The sequence below is a fragment of the Neofelis nebulosa genome, chromosome 3, assembly GCF_028018385.1.
Source record: "Neofelis nebulosa isolate mNeoNeb1 chromosome 3, mNeoNeb1.pri, whole genome shotgun sequence".
In the NCBI taxonomy this organism is placed as follows: domain Eukaryota; kingdom Metazoa; phylum Chordata; class Mammalia; order Carnivora; family Felidae; genus Neofelis; species Neofelis nebulosa.
In genome coordinates, this window is record NC_080784.1 from 80,788,741 (window position 1) to 80,814,894 (window position 26,154).

The window sequence follows — 26,154 nt, forward strand, 5'->3', positions numbered from 1 at the left end:
GTACTAGGAGTATCCTGCTTTCAAAGCAAATCAGATTAACTACATTTACATATTTTCTAGTAGACAACACTGCTGATTCACCTTTTTCAATTATTTAGGGAATGTCACAATTACATGGTAATACTCACTTACAGGATCGTGGCTAAGAAGCAGAAGGGGCTCTAGAGGCAGAATGCCTCTCAGAAATCTCAGAATGCCTCAAAATCTCAGCTCCTCCACCTACCAACTACATGCCCTTGGGAGAATCACTCAAGCTCTCTATGCCTCCAGATTCCCATCATAAAATGAAAAGGATAATACCTACCTGACAGGGCTGTGATGAGGATAAAATGAGATAAAGCATGGAAGAATGGAGAGCACTATCTGGCACTTAGGACTCAGTAAATGCCCACTATGGGCATATACACACATATGCTCAAGTTATACTAGACAGCCTGAATGTCTTAAGGTATCTGAACCAGCCCTTGCTGGCTTGAAATTTAACATCTTCCGCAATGACATCCTCTTTCATTTTTTTTCCCACTCTTGGCAAAATGCTTATTAAACTACCTGCCTTCTTCATGGTGGTACCAAATTTATCATGGTGCTTAACGGCACACTTTTACACACCTGCTCTTCAATCCATTTATTGGAAAGTAAAGCATAGCTCTTCCCTCTCTGCACCAACGCCATAGACTTGGTCACATCCTCTAAGGGAAGGGGAAGCATTAATTACTTTTGTATGTGACCTGAAATGAACTTTTGTTACAGAAGTCTCATATTGTAAACTTTTATTATACAACTATGAAACAGCCTTAGCTAAAGACCAGTGTTGACAAAACCAGGACTGGCAAGGAACCACCATACTGTGAGACGTTACGAAAGAAACATTCTCTGAGTACCAGGATTTTCCTTAGTACAATCGGACACAGAAGTAAATGCCAGATAAGTAGTAATGTTATCGGACGAACTTTTTTCTGTTTTTACTTCCTCCTCTCTAGCAAAGATTCTTTTATAATAACTTAAGCTCATATGACAAGGGAAATAATAACTAATCTTTGAATAGTTTGCCTACAACCCTCCATCACATACAGAATATACACACTGAAAATTCCCACACACAAAAATGAATATTGTTCTGTATTAACAGCCCACTATCTCTTGTCAGCTATGTCACCTACTTCCTCAGTTTCATTCATTATTCTTTCAGTGCCACCAATCAGGCCTGGGTCAACAATGAAATGCTCCAAGGTAATTTTTTAATTACTGGTTAGAAGAACTCCAACTCCAGCGGAGAGCAAGCTATCACTCCACAGCTAAACACAGGGACAAAGACTAACAGGTCAAAATGAACACAAAGCCTGGAAATGTAACAAGATAACATTCTTTCAGGCCAAGGAAACCTCAGTTTCAATTAACCTCCATTCTTTAAATCATTTTTTATAGGCTTCTTTCCTTAAGTGGCATGATTCTAATAACTTACCGGTCAGCAGCTTCCACGTCAAAACAAAACCTTCTGTCAATGGAGTCAGTATGCCTCTTGGTACATTCTTTCAAAAAGAACACTTCTCCATCCCCCTGAAAATAATCATTTTTAACATTCTCAAAAATACAATATAAACATAAACATATTGAAGAATCCTATATTGGGGTCGGAGGGGGCACAAGTTTCAAGATTTTAAGTCCATTTATCCTGTTCTCTTTCAAACGAGTTTAAACTCTATGTATAATCTTAATTTTCATCATCCTCTTTTCCTTAAGGTTTTCTAGATCTTTCTCTGATTACAGTAACACTAAACCAGACCTCATGAGCACTGATTTTAAAGGGCAGATTAACAATATGGTTTCCAAATGCCAGAATATTTGTTATTCTCTTACTGCACTTTTTAAAAGAATAATTTGTTTTTAATTCGCATTATGTTACACTGTATGAAACAGTCAATATGTGACCATTTTTGACCTACAAAAACTTCAATTCCATATGAATCTACCTAAAAAGCATAATGTATCAAAGGGCCCTAGATCAGCTACTGTGATCATCAAAAGCTAGACCACTCAATATAGGTTTTGTTTCCTTAGTGAATCACCCTGAATTTATCTTTACTTAATTTGTTTTAATACAGTACTATTTTACCTCACTAAACCATCCAAGGGAGATAGAGGCAATGCAGGAACATGGGTTCTGAGTAAAAACTGTTAAGAACTCTGAGTATATACTTCTAGACTATTCTGACATTTTCTAAAATACAAGAATCTCCAAATAATACTAAACAAACATTCAAATATACCAATATTTTAAATATTAACAGTCATTATATTCTAAAAGTATTTTTTTATTATTTGGTGGTTTAGCAGAAAGGCATCTCTTATCTTAGCATTTGAGTTAGTCCTGACTCGTGACTAACACTCAACCCTCATGCTCAATCTTCTTTTTTTTTAATGCTTACTTATTTTTGAGACAGAGAGAGACAGAGCATGAATGGGGGAGGGGCAGAGAGAGAGGGAGACATAGAATCGGAAGCAGGCTCCAGGCTCTGAGCCATCAGCCCAGAGCCTGACGCGGGCCTCGAACTCACGAACCGTGAGATCGTGACCTGAGCTGAAGTCAGACACTCAACCGACTGAGCCACCCAGGCGCCCCGTCCTCATGCTCAATCTTAACCCCATCAGCCTTTTTCGAGTGATATCCTGGGGGCACCTAGGTGGCTAAGTCGGTTAAGCGTCCGACTTCAGGTCAGGTCATAATCTCGCAGTTCATGAATTCGAGCCCAGCATCGGGCTCTGTGCTGACAACTCAGAGCCTGGAGCCTGTTTCAGATTCTGTGTCTCTCCCCCTCTCTCTCTCTGTCCCTCCTCTGCTCACACTCTGTCTCTCTCTCTCTCTCTCTCTCTCTCTCTCAAAAATAAACAAACATAATAGAAATTAAAAAAAAAAAAGAATGATATCCTCACAGAGTCCCTGGGTAGCTTAGTCAGTTAAGCTAAATCTGACTCTTGATTTTGGCTCAGGTCATTATCTCATGGTTGGTAAGTCTGAATCCTGTGTCAGGCTCAGCACTGACAACACGGAGTCTGCTTCAGAGTCTTGGGATCCTCTCTCTCTCTCTCTCTGCCCTTCCCTTGTTTGCAAGCATGCACTCTCGCTCTCTCAAAAATAAATAAACATTAGAAAAAAAAAAAAAAAAGAGTGATATCCTGACTTCCTCCTCTTCTCCACGGCCCTGATTTTCCATGTTTATTACATAACTATGTTTATATTATAAGTTGCTTTAAACATTTTTCAGGAAGATGCAAAGTATACGTAAATAGAAGTGAACCTGGGTTAATTCTGTATTCACCAAAGCAAAATCATACCCATCCACCCAGTAAGCAATGAGTTCACCTTTTTTTTTTTTTTTTAACGTGTTACCAATTACATTCAATACTGGTGGAAGAGCTTTGTCTCCAGACTATAGATTATTGCTATAAGTTGCAGTTTCTATTTAAAACCCAAATAATGATCATCATTTTTACACAGCAAACTCCTAAGGTTTTCTTGCTATCACGTGTTGTTTTGCTACTTATTTCTGTGGGAAATAAATGGGAACTGCCTAAGTGAGAACTTTGTACATCTAAATGGAAAACAATATGATTCATTATAGATTACCTACTGTATAATGTTTTCAGGCTGTGAATACATGTGCGCACATCCGATCTGTGTGAACACTGACCTGACAGAACACTGAGTCGTGAAAGCTTCTCGTAGGTGTTCACTACATCCTCTAATAATACTGGACATAAAAGGATTCTAGTCCTGACCATAAAAACCCACACATACAATTCAAAAACCACAAGGGCTGTTATTTATTGGCCTATTTCATTTAGGAACAAAAGAAAACAAAGATCTGAATCCTAAAAACAAGATACAGTATATTTACCATTAATGAATATATACACCATTAAAATGTCAGCCTCAAAAAACTACCTGTCACACAGAATACAAAAATACATAATCAAATACTTACAAGCTTTCCCCCAGATCTGTGCTCAAATGGGATTATGTTAAACTTCTTGGCTGCTTTCCGATACATGCAGTAGTGTTTGACCCAACTGGAACCGAATGGAGCAGGCCCTTCAATAAGAAATAGATCTTTAAATTTTTCCTCATAAATAAGCAGATACACAGAGTGCCAAACGCATTACTATAGAGGAAAAAAAAAAAAAGCAGCAACTAACACAGCTCAAGGAAACAAACCAGCAACGATGTGGATTCCAATTAAAAAAAAAAAAAAAAGTAGGGAAAATAAGCCTGAGAGAGATCATTTGAGAGAAAATGCAATACTTTTTAGCAACAGAGCAATGAGTCAAAGACATACTTCTCAGTTTGCCACACCATTATCTCACACCTAAAAATGTCTTAATTGTGAACTATACTTTTTGTTTATTTCTAGGTATTAAGAGTTCACAAGGGTTTCAACGATTCCATTCAATGTATGTGATAGTTCTGGATTTGGTTCTGGCCTCTCAATATGATACAATCACAGAATCTAGCATCTCAGGAGTTCTGAGTCCACTCTAGCACCCTGGTAGGTAGCTGCCCTTACTAATGATGCTTTGTAAAGGTAAGCTTTAAAATGAAAAATGAAGAATGGAGAGGTGCTATCTACATCTGACCAGAACATTCTCAGAACCACTCTTTACCTCTTGTAGAGTCGATATTATCACCATCAGAGCTCTTAGAAGACAGTGGTCTACATAAGGAGTACCTAGCAATCTTGAGTTTCACATGCCAATAAAAGTACAATTATAACACAAGTTAGGTCACCCAGAGGTTGACCATTTTGTCTTTTACCAAGTAAGGACATTAAAAAAAAAAAAAAAGAAAGCAAGTAACAGGGCTCTTGTGTGGCTCAGTCAGTTAAGCATCTGACTCTTGATTTTGGCTCAGGTCATGAACTCATTGAGCCCCACATCAGGCTCAGTACGGAGCCTGCTGGGGATTCTCTCTCTTCCTCTCTCTCTCTGCTCCTCCCTTGCTCTCGTGCTCACTCACATGCATGCGATCATTCTCTCTCTCTCTCTCTCTCTCTCTCTCTCTGTCAAAATAAATAAACTTTAAAAAAGTAAGGGGAAGGGGGAAAAAGTTACAAACAGAGAGGGAGGGAAGCAAACCATAAGAGACTCTTAAATACAGAAAACTGAGGGTTGATAGGGGGTGGGGGAGAGGGGAAAGTGGGTGATGGGCACTGAGGAGGGCACTTGTTGGGATGAGCACTGGGTGCTATATGGAAACCAATATGACAATAAATTATATTAAAAAAATAAAAAGCAAGTAACTTGTTTTGTCACCATAATTTCATCTACAAACAAGTAAACTTTCTACATCTAAAAATCAAGAAGGACAAGCTTAGGAGGGAAAAAGGGACTCATTCAAAAGGAATCCACCAAGCTTTAGGAAAAACTGACCACATTGTCTTGGGGACAGTAGAGGGTTGAAAGGGGTTACCAGACCACAGTAATCCCACCTCAGACCATCATGAGTGCAAAAACCACAATTCAGGAACCACTGGGGTGTGTGTGTGTGTGTGTGTGTGTGTGTGTGTGTGTGTGTTAGGAATAGCTAGCTTGGTATCCTATTCTATGGTTCAAAACATATTGTGCAGGTATTTCATTCCTAAGAAAAAAATGTTGAGGGAGGATGGCGTATTATCTTTTTAATTAAAAAAAAAAAATTTAAGCTTAGACCAAATGCCCAAGAAATGACAAAGCCTAACCTCAAATCCGAGTCTCTGGCCCCACATAACAAGGTCTCCCCACTAATTAAGCCAGCATCCTTTCCTGACTCCCATCTGACCCAAGCATATAGGCTTTTCACACCGTCCATGGTCCAGATAATATACTAGAGAGCACAACACAGACAGACAATGCCAGCATTCAGACTTGTATGATCTAAAGAACATTATTTACCTCTCTATTTTCTCAATGGTATTTTCATTCTCTCAATGGTGAATGGGGCAATAATAGCCCCATACACTTCATAGGGTTTTTTAGTGGACTAAGTGAGGTGTATAACAAGCTTAGCACAGTGCCTGGCACACAGTTAACAAGAGGAGAATTTTGCCACTGTTGTTTTCATTCTGTTTTTCCAACTAGTTTCAGCCCAATTCCTCTCAAAGCCAGTTAAGCTGAGCAACAGTTACGAATCTAAAAATTAAAGTTTCCTGTGATTTTCACTTGGGCATATAATACAAAAATTCTATCCTTCTGTCTCTACCCTACATGTTAATTTAGTCCTTTCAAATTCATTGAACAAACAGATTAAAAAGCTGAAGTGTCAGAAAAATAGAGTTCTGCTCGCCATGTAACTCCTCTTCATGAGACGTGAAGAGTATGGAGGTCCAGATTACATAAGGACAGAGAGAAAAAGAACAACCACTCTGCCGACTACATATGCATTACCTTCAACTTGAAGCACAGATATCCCATAGCTAGCCCACGAGTATGCCCTCCTACTACAGTGGTCAGTTTGAAAGTCCTGTAAATCAGCCATGCTCAGTGAAAATTGTTAAGTACTCTGATGGCGGTCAAGGGTGGGGAGGCAGGAAGAGAGCAAATACAGAAACCTTTTCACATTCTCTCCTCCTTTCTACCACATAGTACTTGGGTTCTACAGTTGAAGAAGTAAAGTTTAAGAGCTGAACAGTTAAAATAAGACCAAACTGTCAAAAGTTTTAAAGAATTTTTAGGTGCCTTAATTTTCAAAATAAGGACACTCTATGCACTGCATATTCACTGAGAGCAACAATACTAAAAATGCAGTGAGATAAGTTAGGATGCCACCTAGGAATATTTTGTATAGCCATCTGCAATCACCCTGATAATTTTAGCAAGAACAAATGATCTCAGATTGGTGTGGAAAGCAATGACGTGAAGGAATAGGAAGAATATGTCCCTCTTGACTTTAACATGGAAAAGGAGTTGTGGGAGGAGGAGGGTGTGCATATGTATATGAATGTGCCTATGTGTATGCGTAGGTGAGAAGGACGGGGGTGAAGGGAAAGGAGGAAAAAGATAATACCACGCCTTGCTTTCAGCCTTACACCATGTTCCGGCATCCTCACAAGCGTTAGCAAAGTATGGTACAGAATTTGGGGGTGCAGCTAGAAAACAGGGTGCATCTTGAGTTCTTCATTTCAGGGTCCCCTCCCCAGAGCAGAAATGTGCTTTCCCCCCAAATATAAAATATACCTTCTAGGACAGGAGGGGGCAGAGGAAGTGGTAGGAATAATTATTCCAAAAATCGAGTAATTACAGTAAGAGTTTTAAAATAATTTTCATCAGTCATTCATCATTGCTCGGGGTCCTCTTACTTTTTTCCTGTACATACAGGTAGCCTTCTGCTGTGAACTGACTTGCTCGTTTGTGGTCCTTGGGATTCTGTCTGATTTTGTTCATAAGTTCTTCCACTTCTGACCTTGTTCCTTCAAAACGATTCCGCGTCTGAAATAGATAAAATATATATATACATATGTTTTCAGTTTTCATGTGTTTTGGATGTACATTTTTAAGCCTCTGGATAACTATAATTAAATTTGTAGGATTTTTCTATAAACTTCTCAAGGTATACCCATCCTTTCCAGTGTGTCTCTTTAAGATTGTCATTCAAAGAAAAATATTACTGGTAAAATAGCTAATAGGAGTCTAATAAGCCAAGTAGGGATTACTTTCGAAGCTTTGTAACACCAAGAATAATTGTGTTATTCAACGTAAGGATTCCTACCTCCATGTCTCACAATATTACTAAATCTTAGATTTAAAAAAAATAGGTCATAAAATATATTGGAAGTCTTTCCTTTGCACAATCAACCTGACTCTTTGTTATTATACCAGCAATATTAAGTACTCAGAATCTGAAAAACTTAATTCTGCTCTGCAAACTAATAAATATGAGGTCATCTTCTCCAGGTCATGGCAATTGCAGTTGAAATGATATTTCTTCTCAGATAAAGGAAGGGGGGGGGGGGAATTTCATGTACAAATAATGTCTTTGCTATCTGAAGAGACAAATCACATTTCTGAAACCCAGGAGACTCAGCATGCCAATATCTCTGTCAAACGGCTACCCTGAAAACGTATATGCAAGGTGAAGTGACAAAATTACCAAGGCAAGCATGATGAGTCAGCACCACCAAGTTTCTGGACATTTCTTTCATCCACACTCTAAAATAATTGTATTAACACCAAAAAACTGCTGATGTGAAACTGTGGACAAGCGGAGATAAAAAATTTTTATTGAAATTCCTCCCCTCTCCTCCCTACAAGGAAAGAGGTTACCGACGGTCCTAGAATAGAAAAATGGTAGAATGGTACACATTCTTTAGGAGAAGAGGAGTCTGATAAATGCAGACTGCAAAGGAGAAAACTTATCTTCAGAAGCTTATTTTAAAAAAACAAGCTGAGAGATAAAAAAATAAACTTTATGTGCTAGAACAAAACGCAGGATTGCAGGGAGGGTGGAACTCATTTGTTAATGCCAGTTCTCTCTTCCCTTCCTGTTTCTCAAGCCTCCAGGATTTCTTGTCCCCATTTTAATACTCCTCTTACCCTGATTTTATTTATTTGCCTCCTTTGTCACTTTGCTTAGTGACAACTCCCAACGCTCACTTCTTTCTGAAGGTACATCTGTGTGTAGAATATTTATACACATAAATACCTCTGAGATATTGGGGGTTTGGTTCCAGGCCACCGCAATAAAGCAAATGTAGCAATAAAGCGAGTCACATGAATTTTTAGGTTTCCTGGTGTATACAAAAGTTCTGTTTACACTATGCTGTAGTCTATGAAGTGTGCAATTATGTCTTTAAAATGTACATATTTTAAATAAAAGCCACTTTATTGCTAAAAGAAGCTGCTAACCATCTTCTGAGCTTTCAGTGAGTCAATCATTTCGCTGGTGGAGGGTCTTGCTTTGATGTTGACGCCTGCTGACTGATGAGGATGGTGATTGCTGAAGGTTGGGGTGACTGTGGCAATTTCTTGAAGTAAGACAACAACGATATATGCCACATCAAATGACTCTTCCTTTCATGAAAAATCTCCCTGCAGCACGCAGTGCTGTTTGGTACCATTTCACCCACGACAGTGCTTCTTTCAAAACTGGACTCAATCCTCTCAAACCCTGCTGCTGCTTTATCAGCTAAAGTTATGGAATATTCTAACTTCTTTGTTGTCATTTTAGCAAATCTTCATAGCAGCTTCACCAGGATAGATTCCATATCAAGAAACCATTTTCTTTACTCATACATAAAAAGCAACTTCTCTGTTAAAGTTTTATCACGAGACTGAAGCAGTTCAATCCCACCTTCAGGCTGTATCTACTTCTAATTCTAGTTCTCTATTTCTGCCACATCCACAGTTACTTCCTCCATTGAAGTCCTGAACCCCTCAAAGTCATCCATAAGAGTTGAAACCAGCTTCTTCCAAACTCCTGCTTATATTGGTATTTTGACCTCTTCCCATGAATCACAAATGTTCTTAATGGCATCTAGGTCTCAACAGAGGGCTTAAAACACTCAGTAAATTATGCTGTAAATAAATGTGCTGCATCTGGCTTTGTTGTTCCGTTTACAGAGCACAGGTAAGACTAGAATTAGCCTAATTCTTAAGGGCCCTAGGATTTTCAGAATGGTCAGTGAGCACTGGCTTCAACTTAGTCACCAGCTATATTAGCCTCTAACAAGAGAGTCAGCCTGTCCTTTGAAGCCAGGCATTGTCTGCGCTGAAAATCTGCCGTATCATGAGGCCACCTTCATGAATTATCTCAGCTGGACCTTCTGGATAGCTTGCTGCAGCTTCTCCAGCAGCACTTGCTACTTCATGTTGCACTTTTCTCTTATAGAAGCAGCTTCTTCCCATAAACTTCGCAAACCGACTTCTGCTAGCTTCTGACTTTTCTTCTGCAGCTTTTTCACTTCTCTCACGCTTCATGGAATTGAAGAGAGTTAGGGCCTTGCTCTAGATTAGTCTTTGGCTTAAGGGAATGTTGTAGCCAGTTTGAGCTCCTGTCCAAACCACTGAAATTTCCTCTGTATCAGCATTAAGACTGTTTCACCTTTTTTTTCCTCAATAGGCTTCACACCCAGCACAGAGCCGACAGCAGGGCCTGAACTCATGACCCTGAGATCAAGACCTGAGCTGAGATCCAGTCAGATGCTTAACCAACTGAGCCACCCAGGCACCCCAAGACTGTTTCACTTTCGTATTATTCATGTGTTCAGTGGAGCAGCACCTTTAATTTTCTTCAAGAAAGCTTCCTTTGCGCTCACAACTTGGCTGTTTGGCACAAGAGGCATAGCTTTCAGCCCCTGTGGGCTTTCGACATGTCTTCCTCACTAAACTTAAACATTTCTAGCTTTTGCTTTAATGTGTGATTCTTCCTTTCACTTGAACACTTAGAAGCTATTATAGGGTTATTCACTGACCCAATCTCAATATTGCTGTGTCTTGGGGCGCCTGGGTGGCGCAGTCGGTTAAGCGTCCGACTTCAGCCAGGTCACGATCTCGCGGTCCGTGAGTTCGAGCCCCGCGTCAGGCTCTGGGCTGATGGCTCGGAGCCTGGAGCCTGTTTCCGATTCTGTGTCTCCCTCTCTCTCTGCCCCTCCCCCGTTCATGCTCTGTCTCTCTCTGTCCCCCCCCAAAAAAAAAAGGTTGAAAAAAAAAAAATATTGCTGTGTCTTAGGGAATAGGGAGGCCTGAGGCGAGGGAGAAAGATGGGGGTGCAGGACAGTCGGTCAGTGGAGCAGTCAGAACACACAACATTCAAGTTCGCTATCATATACAGGCACAATCTGTGGCACCCCAAAACAATTATGACAGTGACATCAAAGACCACTGATCACAGATCAGCATCACAAATGTAATGATAATGAAAAAGTATCAAATATCACAAGAATTTCCAAAACCTGAGACAGAGACACCAAGTAAGCAACTGCTATTGTAAAAATAGCACCAGTAGACTTGGGGGACATAGGTTGCCACAAACCTTCAATTTGTAACAAATGCAGTATCTGTGAAGCTCCAAAAGGCAAAGCACAATAGAACAAGGTATGCCTGTACATAGATACACACATATATAGACATGTGCATGCCATGTATGCACAGATGCCAGCAAGGACACACACACGCACACACGTATATTCCTATTTACGTCATGACTTGTATCCAATACTCTCATTAATTATACTAATGCCCAAATTTCCTACATTTGACCAGCAGAGGCCCCTTCTACCTGACCCCTGTACCTTTTGATATGTCTTCTTGAGTGATCCCCTACTTTCTAGTTCAAAAAGGAGTCCTGGGTCCATCTTATACTTTTCTCTGTCCCAGTCCTAAAATCAGTCATATCCCCCAAAGAAGCCCTTATTCCTTTCACTGGAGTGTAGTATTTAGAAACCAAAATCTGAACACAGTGTGCTCACAGCTAAGAGGTTGTCACTGCTTCTGGGTCTTCTTGGCAGATAGAAAAACTATACGGGGGTGTGTGGGTGTGTGGGTGTGGGTGTGTGTATGTACACATACATACGTGTTTTTACACACATACACCTGTCATTTCTATATGTCTCTATATTGGAAAAACCCACATGTCCATACCGGTAAATTTAATTCCAATCCAATACTTCCAGTCTCTTTCTAGCCTATCCCTTCCCAATTTTGTATATTTCTTTTCAGATAGTGAGAAATCTAGTTCCCATTACTCTCAATCTATTTACTTATTTGCTCAATTAATACATTTGCTCAATGCAACCAATCTCTACTCCAGCCACCTCTTTTTCAGGCTGCCTCTACACCCTCCCCCCTCCCACTATACCATCACCCCAACTTTCCCTGCTGCAGGGCTCTCCATGGAGTACTCCCTGCCCTCATCGTCCTACTCCCTCCCCTCATCGTCCTACTCCCTCAGATGCTTATGACTGTGCACTGCAAAGGGAGGGAAAGGATTTTACCATTTTAAGTAAATTATGAATGGTAGTTAAAATTGTATTTTTTAAAGCTTTGAACATAAATAATAGAATGGCTAGAACCCAGTAATCTCCAATTCTAAATTCTGTCTATTAAAAGATATCATCAAATAATAACGTTAGGCTGTAAATTCTACAGTAAGTGACGATGACAGTGTTTACACTGTGACTGGCACTACTGAAAGCACTTTTTGGTGTTTTATTTACTTTCTTTAAGTTTATTTATTATTTGAGAGAGAGAGAGGGAGGGAGGGCAAGAGAGAGAGGAAAAGAGAGAATGCCAAGCAGTCTCCACGCTGTCAGTGTGGAGCCAGATGCAGAACTCAATCTCACAACTGCAAGATCATGACCTGAGCTAATCTAAGAGTCGGACACTTAACCGACTGAGCCATCCAGACGCCCTACTTTTGGTGTTTTAATCCTCAAAATAACCTCTAAGTTAGGCTAGTGCTATCCATTGTCAGCAATATACCACTGTATTATTTCCTTTCCTTGCATGCTTTGCTAAATAAATTTCTAAATAAACCAGTCTTAAATAAAGTCTTCTAAATTAAACACTTTATTATATCACCTATTTGGGAGAACAATTTGGGGACTAAGCTGGAATTCAGACCCATCTGAGTATGTCTGGAAAACCGGTGAGTCAAGATTAGCACAGGTTCAGTCCCATATTAAGGGGAGTAGGAGCTTTTCACAGTGTTATACCCAGAAATAAAGCTTTCAAAGCAGAGTTTGCAAAGGCTGACTCCAAGTACCGATAGCCATTTTAAGTTTTCCCATCCTAGCCCCATGACCTCACTCAGAGAAGAAAAGAAGGCAAGGCAGAACTAAAAATATGAAGGGGCACCTGGATGGCTCAGTTAATTATCTGACTCTTGGTTTCAGCTCAGGTCATGATCCCAGGGTTGTGGGACTGAGTCCCACATCAGGCTCCACACTGAGCATGGAGCCTCTTTCTTTCTCTTCTTTCTCTCTGTCTCTCTCTCTCGGTGCCTGGGTGGTTCAGTGGGTTAAGCAGCCAACTCTTGATTTCAGCTGAGGTCAGGATCTTATGGATCGTGAGTCTGAGCCCCAAGTCAGGCTCTGCACTACCAGTGAAGAGCCTGCTTGGAATTTTCTCTCCCTCCTTCTCTGCCCCTCCAGCATGCTCTCTCTCTCTCTCTCTCAAGTAAATAATTTTTTTAAAAAAAGATCATCTCTCTCTCTTTCCCTCTGCCCCTCTGGCTTGCATATTCTCTGTCTCTTTAAAATAAAATAAAAATTATGAAGAAGCTTTCATGAAGTAGTTGTAAAACATCAGGGTGGACCCCATGAAGCCCTGCTTTAGTAACTTTGCAAAAGAACATAACATAAAGGGGTAAGTTCCTACCTACAACACACACACACACACACATACACACCCTCACTGTAATTCTCATATCGCCCCTCATGTGAGATGGCAGAAGAGGGAATGTTATGCAACAGACCCCAAGTGAATAGGTGATCGAGTCTAAATCCCATATAAGACACCTTCCATGGGGGTGAGGGGAACACAGGTTAGAACAGGTGCGAGGTAGGGGTGAGTTGAGGTGCAACATCAGGGCCTAAATCTAGGTTCTTATAATTAAAGGGACTCCCATGTTACCCACAAGTTGCTACGGTGTAGGCAAGCAAATGGCCATATCAAGATGTTTCCCAGTTCCTGTTATTTACTGACCCCAGAAATACCATGAGTGACCCATGTGTATCCGAGTACAGAAGCTGAAACTAACCACCATGACCCCCTAGAGTGATTCTGCCCAAGTTCCAGTGTCAGCCCTGACCTTAAGATATGATATCAGGAAGTTATTATCCTCATTGTCCTCATCTGTAAAATAGGAATAAAAAAAAATCTACATCATAGGACTTTTACAAAGACTAAATGTGTATAATCCAAATAAAGCACACAGGTAATACCTGGCACTTGGTAACAAAATTAATTTAGCTGCCATTACTACTACGACTACTACTGTTACAAGTAAGTCACCCAAGAGTCACAATTATTCTCATCTAACAGAGGATAAAAGGAAATCTTCACTATCAAACTGACAATTTATTGTTTTAAATCTTATTGGAAGAGAAACTGTACTTTTAATTTCTTTTTCAGAATACAAAAACTAATCCACAAGATTTTAAAACAAAGAGGGAAGGGCACCAACTACAAAAAGAAAAGGTTCAAAAGCAATTAAAAGGAACTATAAACCTATTTCTCACAAATAACCACATTTGTATTTTTTACACAATCACTTCCAATCTCTTTTTGAAAAAAACATAGTTTATTATTTTAGTGCTCTATTTTTCTCACAACACTGTAACAAAAATATTTGGGCATATTCTTAAAATCTTCTTAACTATTCATAGTATTTTCTGGGGATTCTCCATGAATCCTAAGATTTCTCACATTAAATTTCCTTCTAGGAAGAATTCTATTCTAGTCTCTCTTTCCCCACATTCTTCTGGGGATAAAGATAACAAAAGTTTAAATTCAGTTTTTTAAAATACCCTTCAATTTTGATCCAATTTATATTTTTCCAGATATAGAAATCTATTTTCCTAGAAATAGAAAATCTATCTTCTAAAAGCCATCTTGCTCTGTTTTCCTTTCCATGTATTACTCTGGATTATGGAAAGTGGATGAGGAATAAGTTGCTTCCAAAATAATAAAAAATAAAAGAGGTATGATCATTTTTACAATAGAAAAGGTGAAATCAGATAGACGAAAAGTAGCTTGTTTTCATTTTTAGATAACATTTACCTTTTTTCTGATTATAAAACGATTTTGCGATTTTTTTACTATAGTAAAATACTTACCAACCAAAATCATCCATGGCATTATAGTGCAGAGATAATCGACACTATGATTTGGTTTTAATATTTGGGTATATGTCCTTGAATATGCAAATATACAGAGCATAAAAATAATATGCCTTTTTGTAATTTGTAGTTTTATATAGCCAGCGTTTTCCCTTTTTTACACTAAAAGCTGCTATCATGAGGGAATGAGAGAAATGGACAAGAAATGAGCAAATTACAGCGATACAGTAAAAATGTTCAGCAGGTAGCACAGAACAAGTGCCATGTGTTTCAAACGTGCAGGTATTTCTGAAGGGAAAAGAATAAGCTTAAAGCAAAAATGAACAGCAAAGACACCTTGGTCAGGTGTTCTCAAAATTGCCAGTGAGGCACAAAGAAGAGGCTCTACTTGAAAGAGTTGCAGGAGCAGACTCAGAAACACAACACAATAAAGAGATAAATATTTAGAGAAGCAGTATCAGGGCAATACTGATGACGATCCTTAAACTCCAGAGGATACAGAAAAATTTTCCAGTCAACTGTTCTTTGCCCACTTCTCTATGGGAAAGCTGTTCTCAAGTGTGTAAGTTAACTTCTGAATATATTTAACCAAGTTATTTTGTGAACCTTTTTTAAAATATTTTTTAATGTTTGTTTATTTTGAGAGAGAGAGAGTGAACATGCAGGGGAGGGGCAGAGAGAGAGAGGAAAAGAGAGAATCTCCAAGCAAGCTCCAAGCTGTCAGCACAGAGCCTGATGCAGGGCTCAAACTCAGGAACCGTGAGATCATGATCTGACCAGAGATCAAGAGTCAGATGCTTAACCCACTGAGCCACCCAGGGGCCCCTTGTGAACCATTTTAAGTGATAGTTTGTTTTTAAGTTTTGCTTGTAATATTTCATGACTGAGTATTGGCTCATTTACATTGAAACATTTAATCTCTCGAAATTATTTTGGTGTATGTAAGGTAACTAGATCCCTCTTACAATACAGGCTTGTTACAAAAGTAGTTCCATCCACAAGCAAGCTGTGCATGGACAGTTTCAGTGAAGCCCACAGGAGATGATAATGTGTCTATCCCACCTGTCGCCCAAGACACTAAGGCACAGCCAGCTTCATGGGCATGTAGTCTGCACAACCACAAAGAATCTTGTGCTCAGAAGGTCACACACTTGGTTTAATGCTCTGTTGTCACAGACTTGAAATTATTCATTTTTAAATAAGGGCCCTGCCTTCCCATTTTACATTGGTCCCACAAATTATGGATCCGGTTCTGCCTGAAGGTTCTCTCACCCAGGCCAGCCCTACAGTTGACAGATGATGTCCACACAGAAAAAGTACATTTCCACAAGTTATATAGCCAGTTGGTACAAGAATATAATTTATCTTCTACACTAACTATATAGTGTTCTTTTCACAACACTGTGTTCTGCTGTCTGCAAAAGTATTCTGAAAAATCATAGCAACGTTAGGCTATTTCCACTACCTATAGAGACACTTTCAAGTTAGAACTAGGGGCGACTGGCTGTAAGTCAGTTGAAGGTCTGACTCGTGATCTTGGCTCAGGTCATGATCTCATGGTTCATGAGATCGGGCCCCACATCGGGCTGTGTGCTAACAGCACAAGCCTGCTTGGGATTCTCTGTCTCTCCTCTCTCCCCGTCTCTGCCCCTCCCCTACTCATGCTCACTCACTCTCTCTGTCTCTGTCTCTCTCAAAGTAAATAAATAAAAAACTAAAATAAAATCAGAACTAATCGAGGCACTTGGGTGGCATAGTCAGTTAAGCATCACTCTTGGCTTCAGTTCACGGTTTCAGTTCACATCATGATCTCACAGTTCATGAGTTCAAGCCCCACATTGGGCTCTGTGCTAACAGCCTGCTTGGGATTCTCTCTCTCCCTCTTTCTCTGCCCCTCCCCTGCTTGCTCACTCACACACTCTCTTTTTCTCTCTCAAAATAAAAAAAATGTTGCTTTATCACAAAAATAAAATTAGAAGTATCTATACATATGCATTTTGATATATTTTTAAATTCTGTTACATTATAATCACTGATAGTGGGGGGAGGGGGAGGGTTGTACTCTTTTATTTAACCCAGTTCAATGTCCAAATAATCTACAAATACAAATTGACACATGATTTACCAAAAAAAAGAAAAAAAAGAAAAAGAAACTTCATTATCTACATTTCCAAATGTAGGGAACTATGAAAAACAAAAACTTGGAAACAAAATCTATACAAAAATCATTCCTCCTCAGTCTCAAGATATCAAACTGAAAGTCAGGCAACAACAGCACAGAGAGTCCCATCTTTCGTGTGTCTTTCAGTATGCGCTCATATGCATGTATTCCAAAACTCACTCGCTTTTTTTCCATCAAGGTCTAAAATTATACTAAACATAATCTGAATAGCATTCCAATGAGGACACTTCCCAAAGTCAACTCAAGTGTTAAGAGAAAAAACACCCACCACCTTCTGATCAAAATCACATATGTTGTAATAATTTAATAAATTAATAAAGCTCTCCTAAATCTCTTTATCCAAGACCTCTTTGAAAGCATACATTTTCCAGGAAAATAATACGGACCAACTGCAACTGTGAACTCAATATGTTAGTGAATATGCATAAACACAGGAAAGAAATTCCTCTTGAACCAGCAACCAAAAATCAAGTAAGATACACAGAAGAAACTGAGATCATTAGAACTAAAATGCCTTACATCTAACGTGGAGTGCTCTTTTGTCTGTTCCCTACATGGAACACTGAAAGTTACATAACAAAACTTATCCTTACAACTATCCCACAAAGTGCAATATGGTGACAGTTAACACTACTGTAGGACATACTTAAAAGTTACTAAGAGAGGGGCACCTGGGTGGCTCAGTCAGTTAAGCGTGCGACTTCAGCCCAGGTCATGATCTCGCGGTCCGTGAGTTTGAGCCCCACATCGGGCTCTGTGCTGACAGCTCAGAGCCTGGAGCCTGCTTCGGATTCTGTGTCTCCCTCTCTCTCTGCCCCTTCCCTGCTCATGCTCTGTCTCAAAAATTAAAAAAAAAATATATTCCAAAAAAAAAAGTTACTAAGAGAGTGGATCCTAAGTTCTCATCACGTGAAACAACATTTTTCTGTGACTACATGAAGTGACAGACGTTAGCTAAACTCTTCATGGTAATTGTCTTTCAATATGAATGTCAAGGGGCACCTGGGTGGCTCAGTCGGTTAAGCGTCCGACTTCAGCTCAGGTCACGATCTCGCGGTCTGTGAGTTCGAGCCCCGCATCGGGCTCTGGGCTGATGGCTCAGAGCCTGGAGCCTGCTTCCAATTCTGTGTCTCCCTCTCTCTCTGCCCCTCCCCCATTCATGCTGTGTCTCTCTCTGTCTCAAAAATAAATAAACGTTAAAAAACATATATGTCAAGCCAATATGCTGTACAATTGAAACTTATAATAGTACTGTGTGCCAATTAAATCTCAATAAAACTAGAAAAAAAAATATAATTTATGTGACTCCTGATTTAAAAAACATACCTAGTGACTTTTCTGAAAGGCAAGAAAAATAAATTCATAAAACAAATTCATTAATTTAAAAAAAAAAAAAAAAAAAAAGAACCGCCAGGTGGCACAATTCCCCGAGCCTCACCTCCATGAAGAACAGTTTGTTATGCTGAGAACTGACCAGAAGGTGGCAACGTAGCCTCAGTTTCTCAGCACCAACAGCTCAGTCTGGTCTTAGTTTAAGGTTTTTCATATACCAAATCAAAAATACACATCTCAAACATCCTTTATACCAGAAAGCTTTCATTTCCTTACATTCTGAATGTTGATCTGTAGTTCCATTTTGTAGTGATTGAAGTCTTTGGCAAGTTCATGGCCCTGATGATAGAAAGTAAACATTCCCTGAAAAAATGACAGCATCTAAGACAAAAGGGGGAAAAAATGACATTAGCACAAAAAAAACCTCAGGGGGAAGAAGAAAGAATAAAAAACAGCCACATGTTCCCCCCAATGCCATTGCAATTCTACTGAAATAAAATTAAAAGAAGTCACCAGAAGTCAATTAAATCTAACCGCATATTATTTATTAATCTCTTTAAAAAATGAAGGATTTGTGATTTCTCCTTAAATATCAGAGCCATTAGATAGCTTTTATAGTGCACTGTACTGGAGAAATGATACAGCACCCATGTGTTCTTTTTTGTGAAGAGAATCTCCATATCCATTTATAATTGAAACCTTATCACCGTAGGTCAACACAAACTGTAACAAAAAGTGAAATCAAGAATCAAAGAGCTACAGGCTCTCTCCAGTGGCATTTAGTGCAGCACAACCTCTCTCTTTGGTCTACCAGGACAGTCAGTGACTGGGGCAGAGACGGGTAGAGACAGGGAGATAATTAAGCTCTGAGTTCTTACCAACCCTCAACCTCCTCTTCTTGATTACAGGGCACCTCCTTCTGCCCAAACATGGGAGTAAATTTAAAGTGAGTACAAGCATAATTTGGGATAGGAATTAAGAAAATCCTGAAATTCATTTTCTTTATAATGTCACATAGCATAATGGCTAGCAATCTGGGACTCTAATGTCAAGTGGCCAGCAGGGATCAATCCCCAACTTCAGCTATGTTATGAGACCTTGGGGAAATTAATGAAATTTTCTGTACTTCTATTTCCGTATTTGCTTAGTGGGATAATAAAAATATCTCCTTCTGGAGTTCCTGTGTGGAATAAACACATGAGCGCGATGAAGTATTAGAACAATGCCTTGAACAAAGAGCACTGTAAATAATGTAGGTCATTATTATTTCACATAAAAGAAAGCTTTAAGGAGATGAATTGTTCCCTAATGGTTGAAATTAGGTTAATCTATTATTCCAACTGGACTATTGCTTCCATGAATGCCAATTTTAAGTTAATCATTACTTGGTTATTTTTTGTTTCTCAAAATCACATATAGTGGATAATTGTATAGCATGTAAATTTTATCTCAGTAAAGCTGTTTTTTAAAAAAACCACATGCAAAAACACCTTTATTAAAATTAATCTTGAGAATCATGAATTCTAGTGTTTCTTGTTTTCACTAAAACCCACAGTATGAATTATTACTTTACATATCTTCATATACGTCACATATATATAACATCTACATAAGCACAAACACAAATCATATGTCTCTGAAATAAGTATAAAGAACTGCCAGAGTAACTCACAAAATAGTTTCAAATGCTCCATATGCTGGTTCTTAACCCAGGTTGCCATGAGCATACAGTTGTGTTAAAAATAATTTGTTACCAAGAACTGTTTAAAGTGCTAAAATTTGGATTGCTGTACTTGCTTCAGAACAAACTCGAGAAGAGTGAAGATTATCCATCGACACCACTGCTCACTCTCCCATCCTAACACTTCTTTCAAAGGGTTTTCTTTAAAGGGTGGGTCTACAATAGGGTGGCAGAAATTGCACCTGATTGCAGAGTCATGGAGAAATAATATTCACCATATGCTGCTGTGCAAAGAAGGCCGAGAACCACCGAACTGTGAAGGTGGTTCCTTGACCTCATCGCGATCTGGGTCCACCCTTTACAATTCATGATGTCTTGCTTCCTGTGTATGAATCCTGGTCCCCAGGAACTGTAAATTTCATCTAGAAAGAAAAATGTTTCTAGGATATCTATTACATGTAACAGCAGAACAACTTTCTATGATACTTACAGGTTCCACAAACTCAAACTTCTTTCTTTCTTGGATCTCCTGAAGCTTACATACATACTCAAGGGACAGTTCATAAAAGTGCTGCCGGTTTTGCTCCACTTGCATATCTGCCTATGTTAAAGTAATAGAGGCTGGTTAAATCAGAGACGGTAAGGAGTGAAACGCTTGACCAGAGGTTGGCAATGCTATGAGCTCTGTGCAAAATATGGCCTGCAGCCTTGTTTTCTACACAAAGTTGTCCTGGAACACAGTCGTGGCTACTGGTTTATAGATCTTCTATAGCCACTTTCCTGCTAGAACAGCCAAACTGAATACTATGGCTGCCACAGGGACCTTAGAGTTTGCAAAAGTATACAGCGTTTACTATCTGACTCTGCAGGAAAACGTCTGCCAACGCTTGCTCTTTATGATGAGATTGGCCCCAAAGGATTAAACACTGAAGGATGCCTCTTCACGGAAAACTCACCCCAACCACAACGGACACCCAAGGTTGAACTATACACATATGATCAAAATCACATAAACATTATTTCCATTGACAAATCCTGTAAGAATGCAGTCGGCCTGGGAAACTGTAGTCACTTCAGTAGTCATGAGTGAAGGCAGCAGGTGAGGAAGTGGTAGCTATGGTACCATCTCAAGAACCTGGTTCTTAAATACCATACGATCTGGTAATTCCACTTCCGGGTATAACCCAACAAAAGCGTTAATTTGAGAAGACGTGAGCGCGCCTATATTTATGGCAGCATTATCTAGAATGGCCAAGATATGAAAGCAGCCAAGTGTCCACCAACAGATGAGCGGAAAAAGAAGATATGCTATATATACAATGGACTACTGCTCAGCCATAAAAACAGATGAGCTCTTCTCACTTACAACAACATGGATGGACTTAGACGCTGTTAGGCTAAGTGAAGTAAGTCAGACATAGAAAGACAATACCATATGATTTCATGTATATGTGCACAATCTAAAAAACAAAGCAAAACAAAATAAACAAAAAGGCAGAAATAGACCCATAAAAACAGAGAACGAGACGACGGCTGCTGGAGGGGAGAGAGGTGAGGAGGATGGGCAAAACGTGTGAAGGAGAGAGAAGGTAGAGGCTTCCAGTTGCGGAATGAGTAAGTCACGAGGATGAAAGGTACAGCATAGGGGATACAGTCAATAGCACCGTAACAGTGTTGTTTGGTGGCAGATGGTAGCTACGTCTATGGTGGACACAGCAAAACGTATAGAGCTGTCAAAGAACTATGTTGTGCCTGAAACTAATGTAAAATTGTATGTCAACTGTACTTCAATCAAAGAAAAAAGAAAAGAGCCTGGTTCTCAAAAGTTGGGCCAGAGCTTGAAGCCCATCTGTAGGCAGTCAGGCTGTTAAGTCCTCAAAATGTCTCATCCTCTGGGAGTAAACAGGCACCAGATGGTCAGGAGACTGTTAAAAAAAAAAAAAAAAAAAAAAAAAGTTCCAGCTTATCTGGTCTAACTAGAAGGGCACTATGGGAGGAGCAGGATTCCATGGAGGAAGAGCAGGGAAAGAATGGCCAGCCTAGAAACCATTCTTACAAGGCATCACATAATATATTTCTTACTTTGGCCAATTTTCCTTTTAAAGGTATTTATCTAGACATTTCTCCAAAGAAAATATATAAATGGCAAGAAGCACCTGAAAAGATGCTCAACATCACTAATCATTACAGAAATACAAATGCAAGATAACACCTCACGCCTATCAAAACAACAACAAAACTATTAAAAAAAAAAGAAAGAGAGAGAGAAACAGGGGCACCTGGGTGGCTCAGTCAGTTAAGCATCCAACTTCGGTTGAGATCACGATCTCATGGTTCATGAGTTCGAGTCCCACGTCAGGCTCTGTGCTGACAACTCAAGAGCCTGGAGCCTGCTTCAGATCCTGTGGCTCCCCCTCTCTCTGCCCCTTCCCTGCGCTCGCTCGCTCTCTCTCTCCCTCTCTCAAAAATAAATAATAAAACATTAAAAACATTAAAACAAAACAAGTGTTGATGGGGATATGGAGAAACTGAAACCCTACGCACTGTTGGTGGAAATGTAAAATGATGAAGCTACTCTGGAAAACAGCATAGCAGTTCTCCAAAAAAATTAAAACCAGAATTATCACGTGACCTAGCAATTCCATTTCTTGGTATATACTCATAAAAACTGAAAACAGGGACTCGAAAAGATTTATCTAATCAGGTTCATAGCAACATTATTTTCAATAGCTAAAAGGCAACAGCAAGCAAAGTAGCCACTGACAGATACATGAATAAACAAAATGTGATATATATACATATACAGTAGAATATTATTCAGCCTCGGAAAGGAAGGAAATTCTGACACGTGCTACAACATGGATGAACCTTGAAAGCATTATGGTAAGTGAATAAGCAAGTCACAAAAGGACAGATACCCTATGATTCCACTTTTATAAGCTACCTAGAACCAACACAGAAAGTGGAAGGGTGGTTGTCAGGAGATAGGGGTAGGGAGCTGGGGAAGTATTATTCAATGGGCACAGAGTTTCAGTATTAAGAGATGACAAGAGCTCTAGATGTGAAGGTAGCAGTGGTCGCACAACCATGTGAATGTATTTAATGACACTGAACTGTGCCCTTGAAAATCATTAAGTGCGTATATTTTATGGTATGGAAATGTGACAACAATCTTTTTCATCTTGGAGGGAAAAAGTATACATCATGGCAAAAAAATTTTTTTAGCATGAAATGAATTTTCGAGTAGAATGTTATATGAGTGTTATGTTACTAAGCTACTAAGCTAAAATGAGAATTTCTACTTAATACTCATCAAAATCATCTTTTTTATGCCTCGAATAACCAGAGTTTGAAAGTTCAGCCACCAGTAGCTAGCAGACACAACTCTGGGGCGGGGGCGGGGGGGAGAGGGATGCAATTTTGTTTTGTATTTAATAAAATGAAGATGTGAAGAGTTCCAGGTAGATTCCTCATGTTTGGTTACTGGGAAATGTCCTTCAAGAAAATTACACAAGGATCAGACTTAGCCAAGTAGGCTCTTTATTTCAGCAGATTTTCTCACCTAGTTGTCTGTACTATTCCAATCACCGTGGCATTCATTGATGGTCAACCTCTATACACACCCCTAGTATTCTGGTTATCCGTAACCACTATGCCACGCACTGTGTGATTAGATCACCAAAATCCCCAGGGTTGCCCATAACCTGTCATTTACAACAATGCCAAGGGCACCCTAATGATATGGAGCAGCACAGTCCTTTAGAGCCTGACTCAAATCTGGAAGGCAATCACTATATGTGGAATAAAGCACAAAGCTTCCAAAACCTTTGGAATTTCCTGAGAGATGGGAATATCTTTTGCCATACATAAAGAGCCTCTCCGGAGTTTATGCCACTGAGATGACTTAGGGTGGGGCCTCTAGATAGCACCAGAAAGACTAAATGATCAGAGGGCTAGAACTTTCAGTCCCACCTACTGACCTCTGGCAAAGAACTTAGGAAGTTCTGTAAAAATGCTTGAACTTCAAGGTCTGTGAGCACATGCATGTGCCTGGAGAGTAATACACCCCAGTTCCATGGGGACAGAAGTTTCTATGCTTGCGACCCTTCCAGACCCCACGGTGTGTACCCTTTCATCTAGCTAGTTATCTCAATCTTTTATACTATTCTTTACAATAAATTAGTTAAGTAAATGTTTTATCTCAGTTCTGTGAGCCACTCAGGAAATCAATCAAACCCAAGGAGGGGGACATAGGAACATCTAATTTATAGCAAGTAGATCAGAAGCACAGGTAACACCTTGATTTGCAACTGGTATCTTAAAAAGGGACAGTGCTCTGGACTAAGCCCTTAACCCCCTGGGCTGATGCCGTCTCAGGTAGATAGTGTCAGTAGCGAGCTTATTGCTGGGCAGTGTAGGAAAACACACATTCAGACTGTACTTTTTACTGTATCAAGCAAAAGTGACATTTTTAACAATTCCAATTTGACCATCACCCAATTTCTGGCCATTCCTTCTATATGTATTTGTAACAAGAACAGACCATTCTCCTGCAAAGTTATTCACAAGATCTACTTCTCCAGTCACATATACTGAAATATAATCAATTGACCGACCGCTTAAAAAACAAAAATATACTTCAAAAATTAACAGAAATAGATTTTTCTCAAATGTCTGATACTTGTTCTAGTGTAAATATTAATTATAATTTAGGGATGGGGATGGAAGTAGAAGGTATTGTGCTCAATAAACACAGAACTACAGCTAATGGTCCTAACAAAATTACCAAAATAGCCAGCCTGGTGTTTGCAACAATCGTCTCCTGTTACTTTCATTTGAGACAAAGAGAAAGAATAAATGATGCAAGTTTCTATGCCTTTGTTCAGTACCACTCTCAGCAAACTTTATAAACCTCTTGAGCACCTCAACTCAGTTCACTAAAGATTAGCAATACATAAGCCAATGCCAAAAGCAACGAAAATCCAAATCTAACCTTTTCCTTTTAAAGAGCATCCCCCCCAAAAAAGACCTTCACGTTTGCAAGAGAAAGCTGTTTCAAGTGGGAGTTTGTATGTTTGTAAAGAGTAAATAGCAAGATAGGGCAGAATGTACAGTTTAAATGAAACTAAAATTATTCATCTTGAGGGTCTCTTCAAATTGCTGATCTGGAGTCTAATTATCTTTGGAAATGATCAAATGGATGGAGCCCTAGCTCACTATGCAAGCAACTTCATCCTTCTTCATTCAGTATTTAGTGTCTACTCCCTGACTAGTACTATTCTAGGTGTAAAGGACAGACTACTGAATAAAACAATGTCGCTGCCTTCAAGGAGCTTACAAGATAGTGCAAGAAGCCATGTAACAACCAAATATTTAGTATGTCAAATGTTTGTAAGAGTATGAAAAAATTAAAGCAGCATAAGGGGGATACTTTAAATAAGACGGTGGGGGGACTTCTCTAGTAAGGTGAACTCTGAGCGGAGAGTACGTGGAGGAGTGAGGCATACAGGTCTGGGCTGGAAACGTATCAGGCAGTAGGAGAACAAAAAAGCAATGGCCCTGAGCGCAGAGGATGCTTGACCCAATGCAGCCAGAGCAAAGCAGCCTGTGTGGGTGCGAGGACAGGAGGGTGGGCCCTGGGCCTCCAAAGATAGCTATTGTGGGGGGTCTGGGGAGGACCAGCAACATCAAGGCTCACCCTGCTTGCTGTATAGAAAATAAACTGTAGAAACATCTTGGTGGAAACAGGGAGACCAATTAAGAGGGCTTTGCAGTAATCCATGTGAGAGATGCCAGCTGCATGGGCCAGGGTGAGATGGGGCCCGGGGTGGGGGGGTGGCGGGGGGAGTAGAAGTGGCCATATTCTGAGAATATCCGGAAGCTACAGACAATATATGCCAACAGACTGGATGTAGGGTAAGAGAGTAAGGGCCAAGGATGGCCATAAAGATTTTGCCTAAGCAACGGCTTGAATAAGATACCTAATTAGCCAGTGAAGACGGAAATTTACTTACAGCATGAAATTCCCTTCAGGATCTCTGAAAAGAGAGATAAGGGGAAAAGACAGGTAGAATGCTGCTGGCATTAGGAGAGTCTATAAAAACAACAGCTGTCATTTCAAAATGGGCAGAGGGAGTATATGGAACAACTGT

At 39.7% G+C, this 26,154-nt stretch overlaps 1 protein-coding gene across 4 annotated transcripts in view; it reads right to left on the reverse strand.

The window, feature by feature from the left end:
- The window catches only part of ARHGAP10 (Rho GTPase activating protein 10), a 323,616-nt gene that overhangs the window by 184,508 nt on the left and 112,954 nt on the right, over positions 1 to 26,154 (reverse strand). For 2 of the 4 annotated variants that reach the window (XM_058721210.1, XM_058721213.1), the window contains exons 6-10: positions 20,493 to 20,603; positions 18,598 to 18,702; positions 7,329 to 7,458; positions 3,984 to 4,090; positions 1,463 to 1,557 (exon numbers count right to left, since the gene is read on the reverse strand). In XM_058721210.1, the coding sequence (XP_058577193.1) occupies positions 1,463 to 1,557; positions 3,984 to 4,090; positions 7,329 to 7,458; positions 18,598 to 18,702; positions 20,493 to 20,603 (548 nt within the window). The remainder of the gene's footprint in view (positions 1 to 1,462; positions 1,558 to 3,983; positions 4,091 to 7,328; positions 7,459 to 18,597; positions 18,703 to 20,492; positions 20,604 to 26,154) is intronic. The other 2 variants (XM_058721211.1, XM_058721212.1) reach the window with 1 other exon arrangement.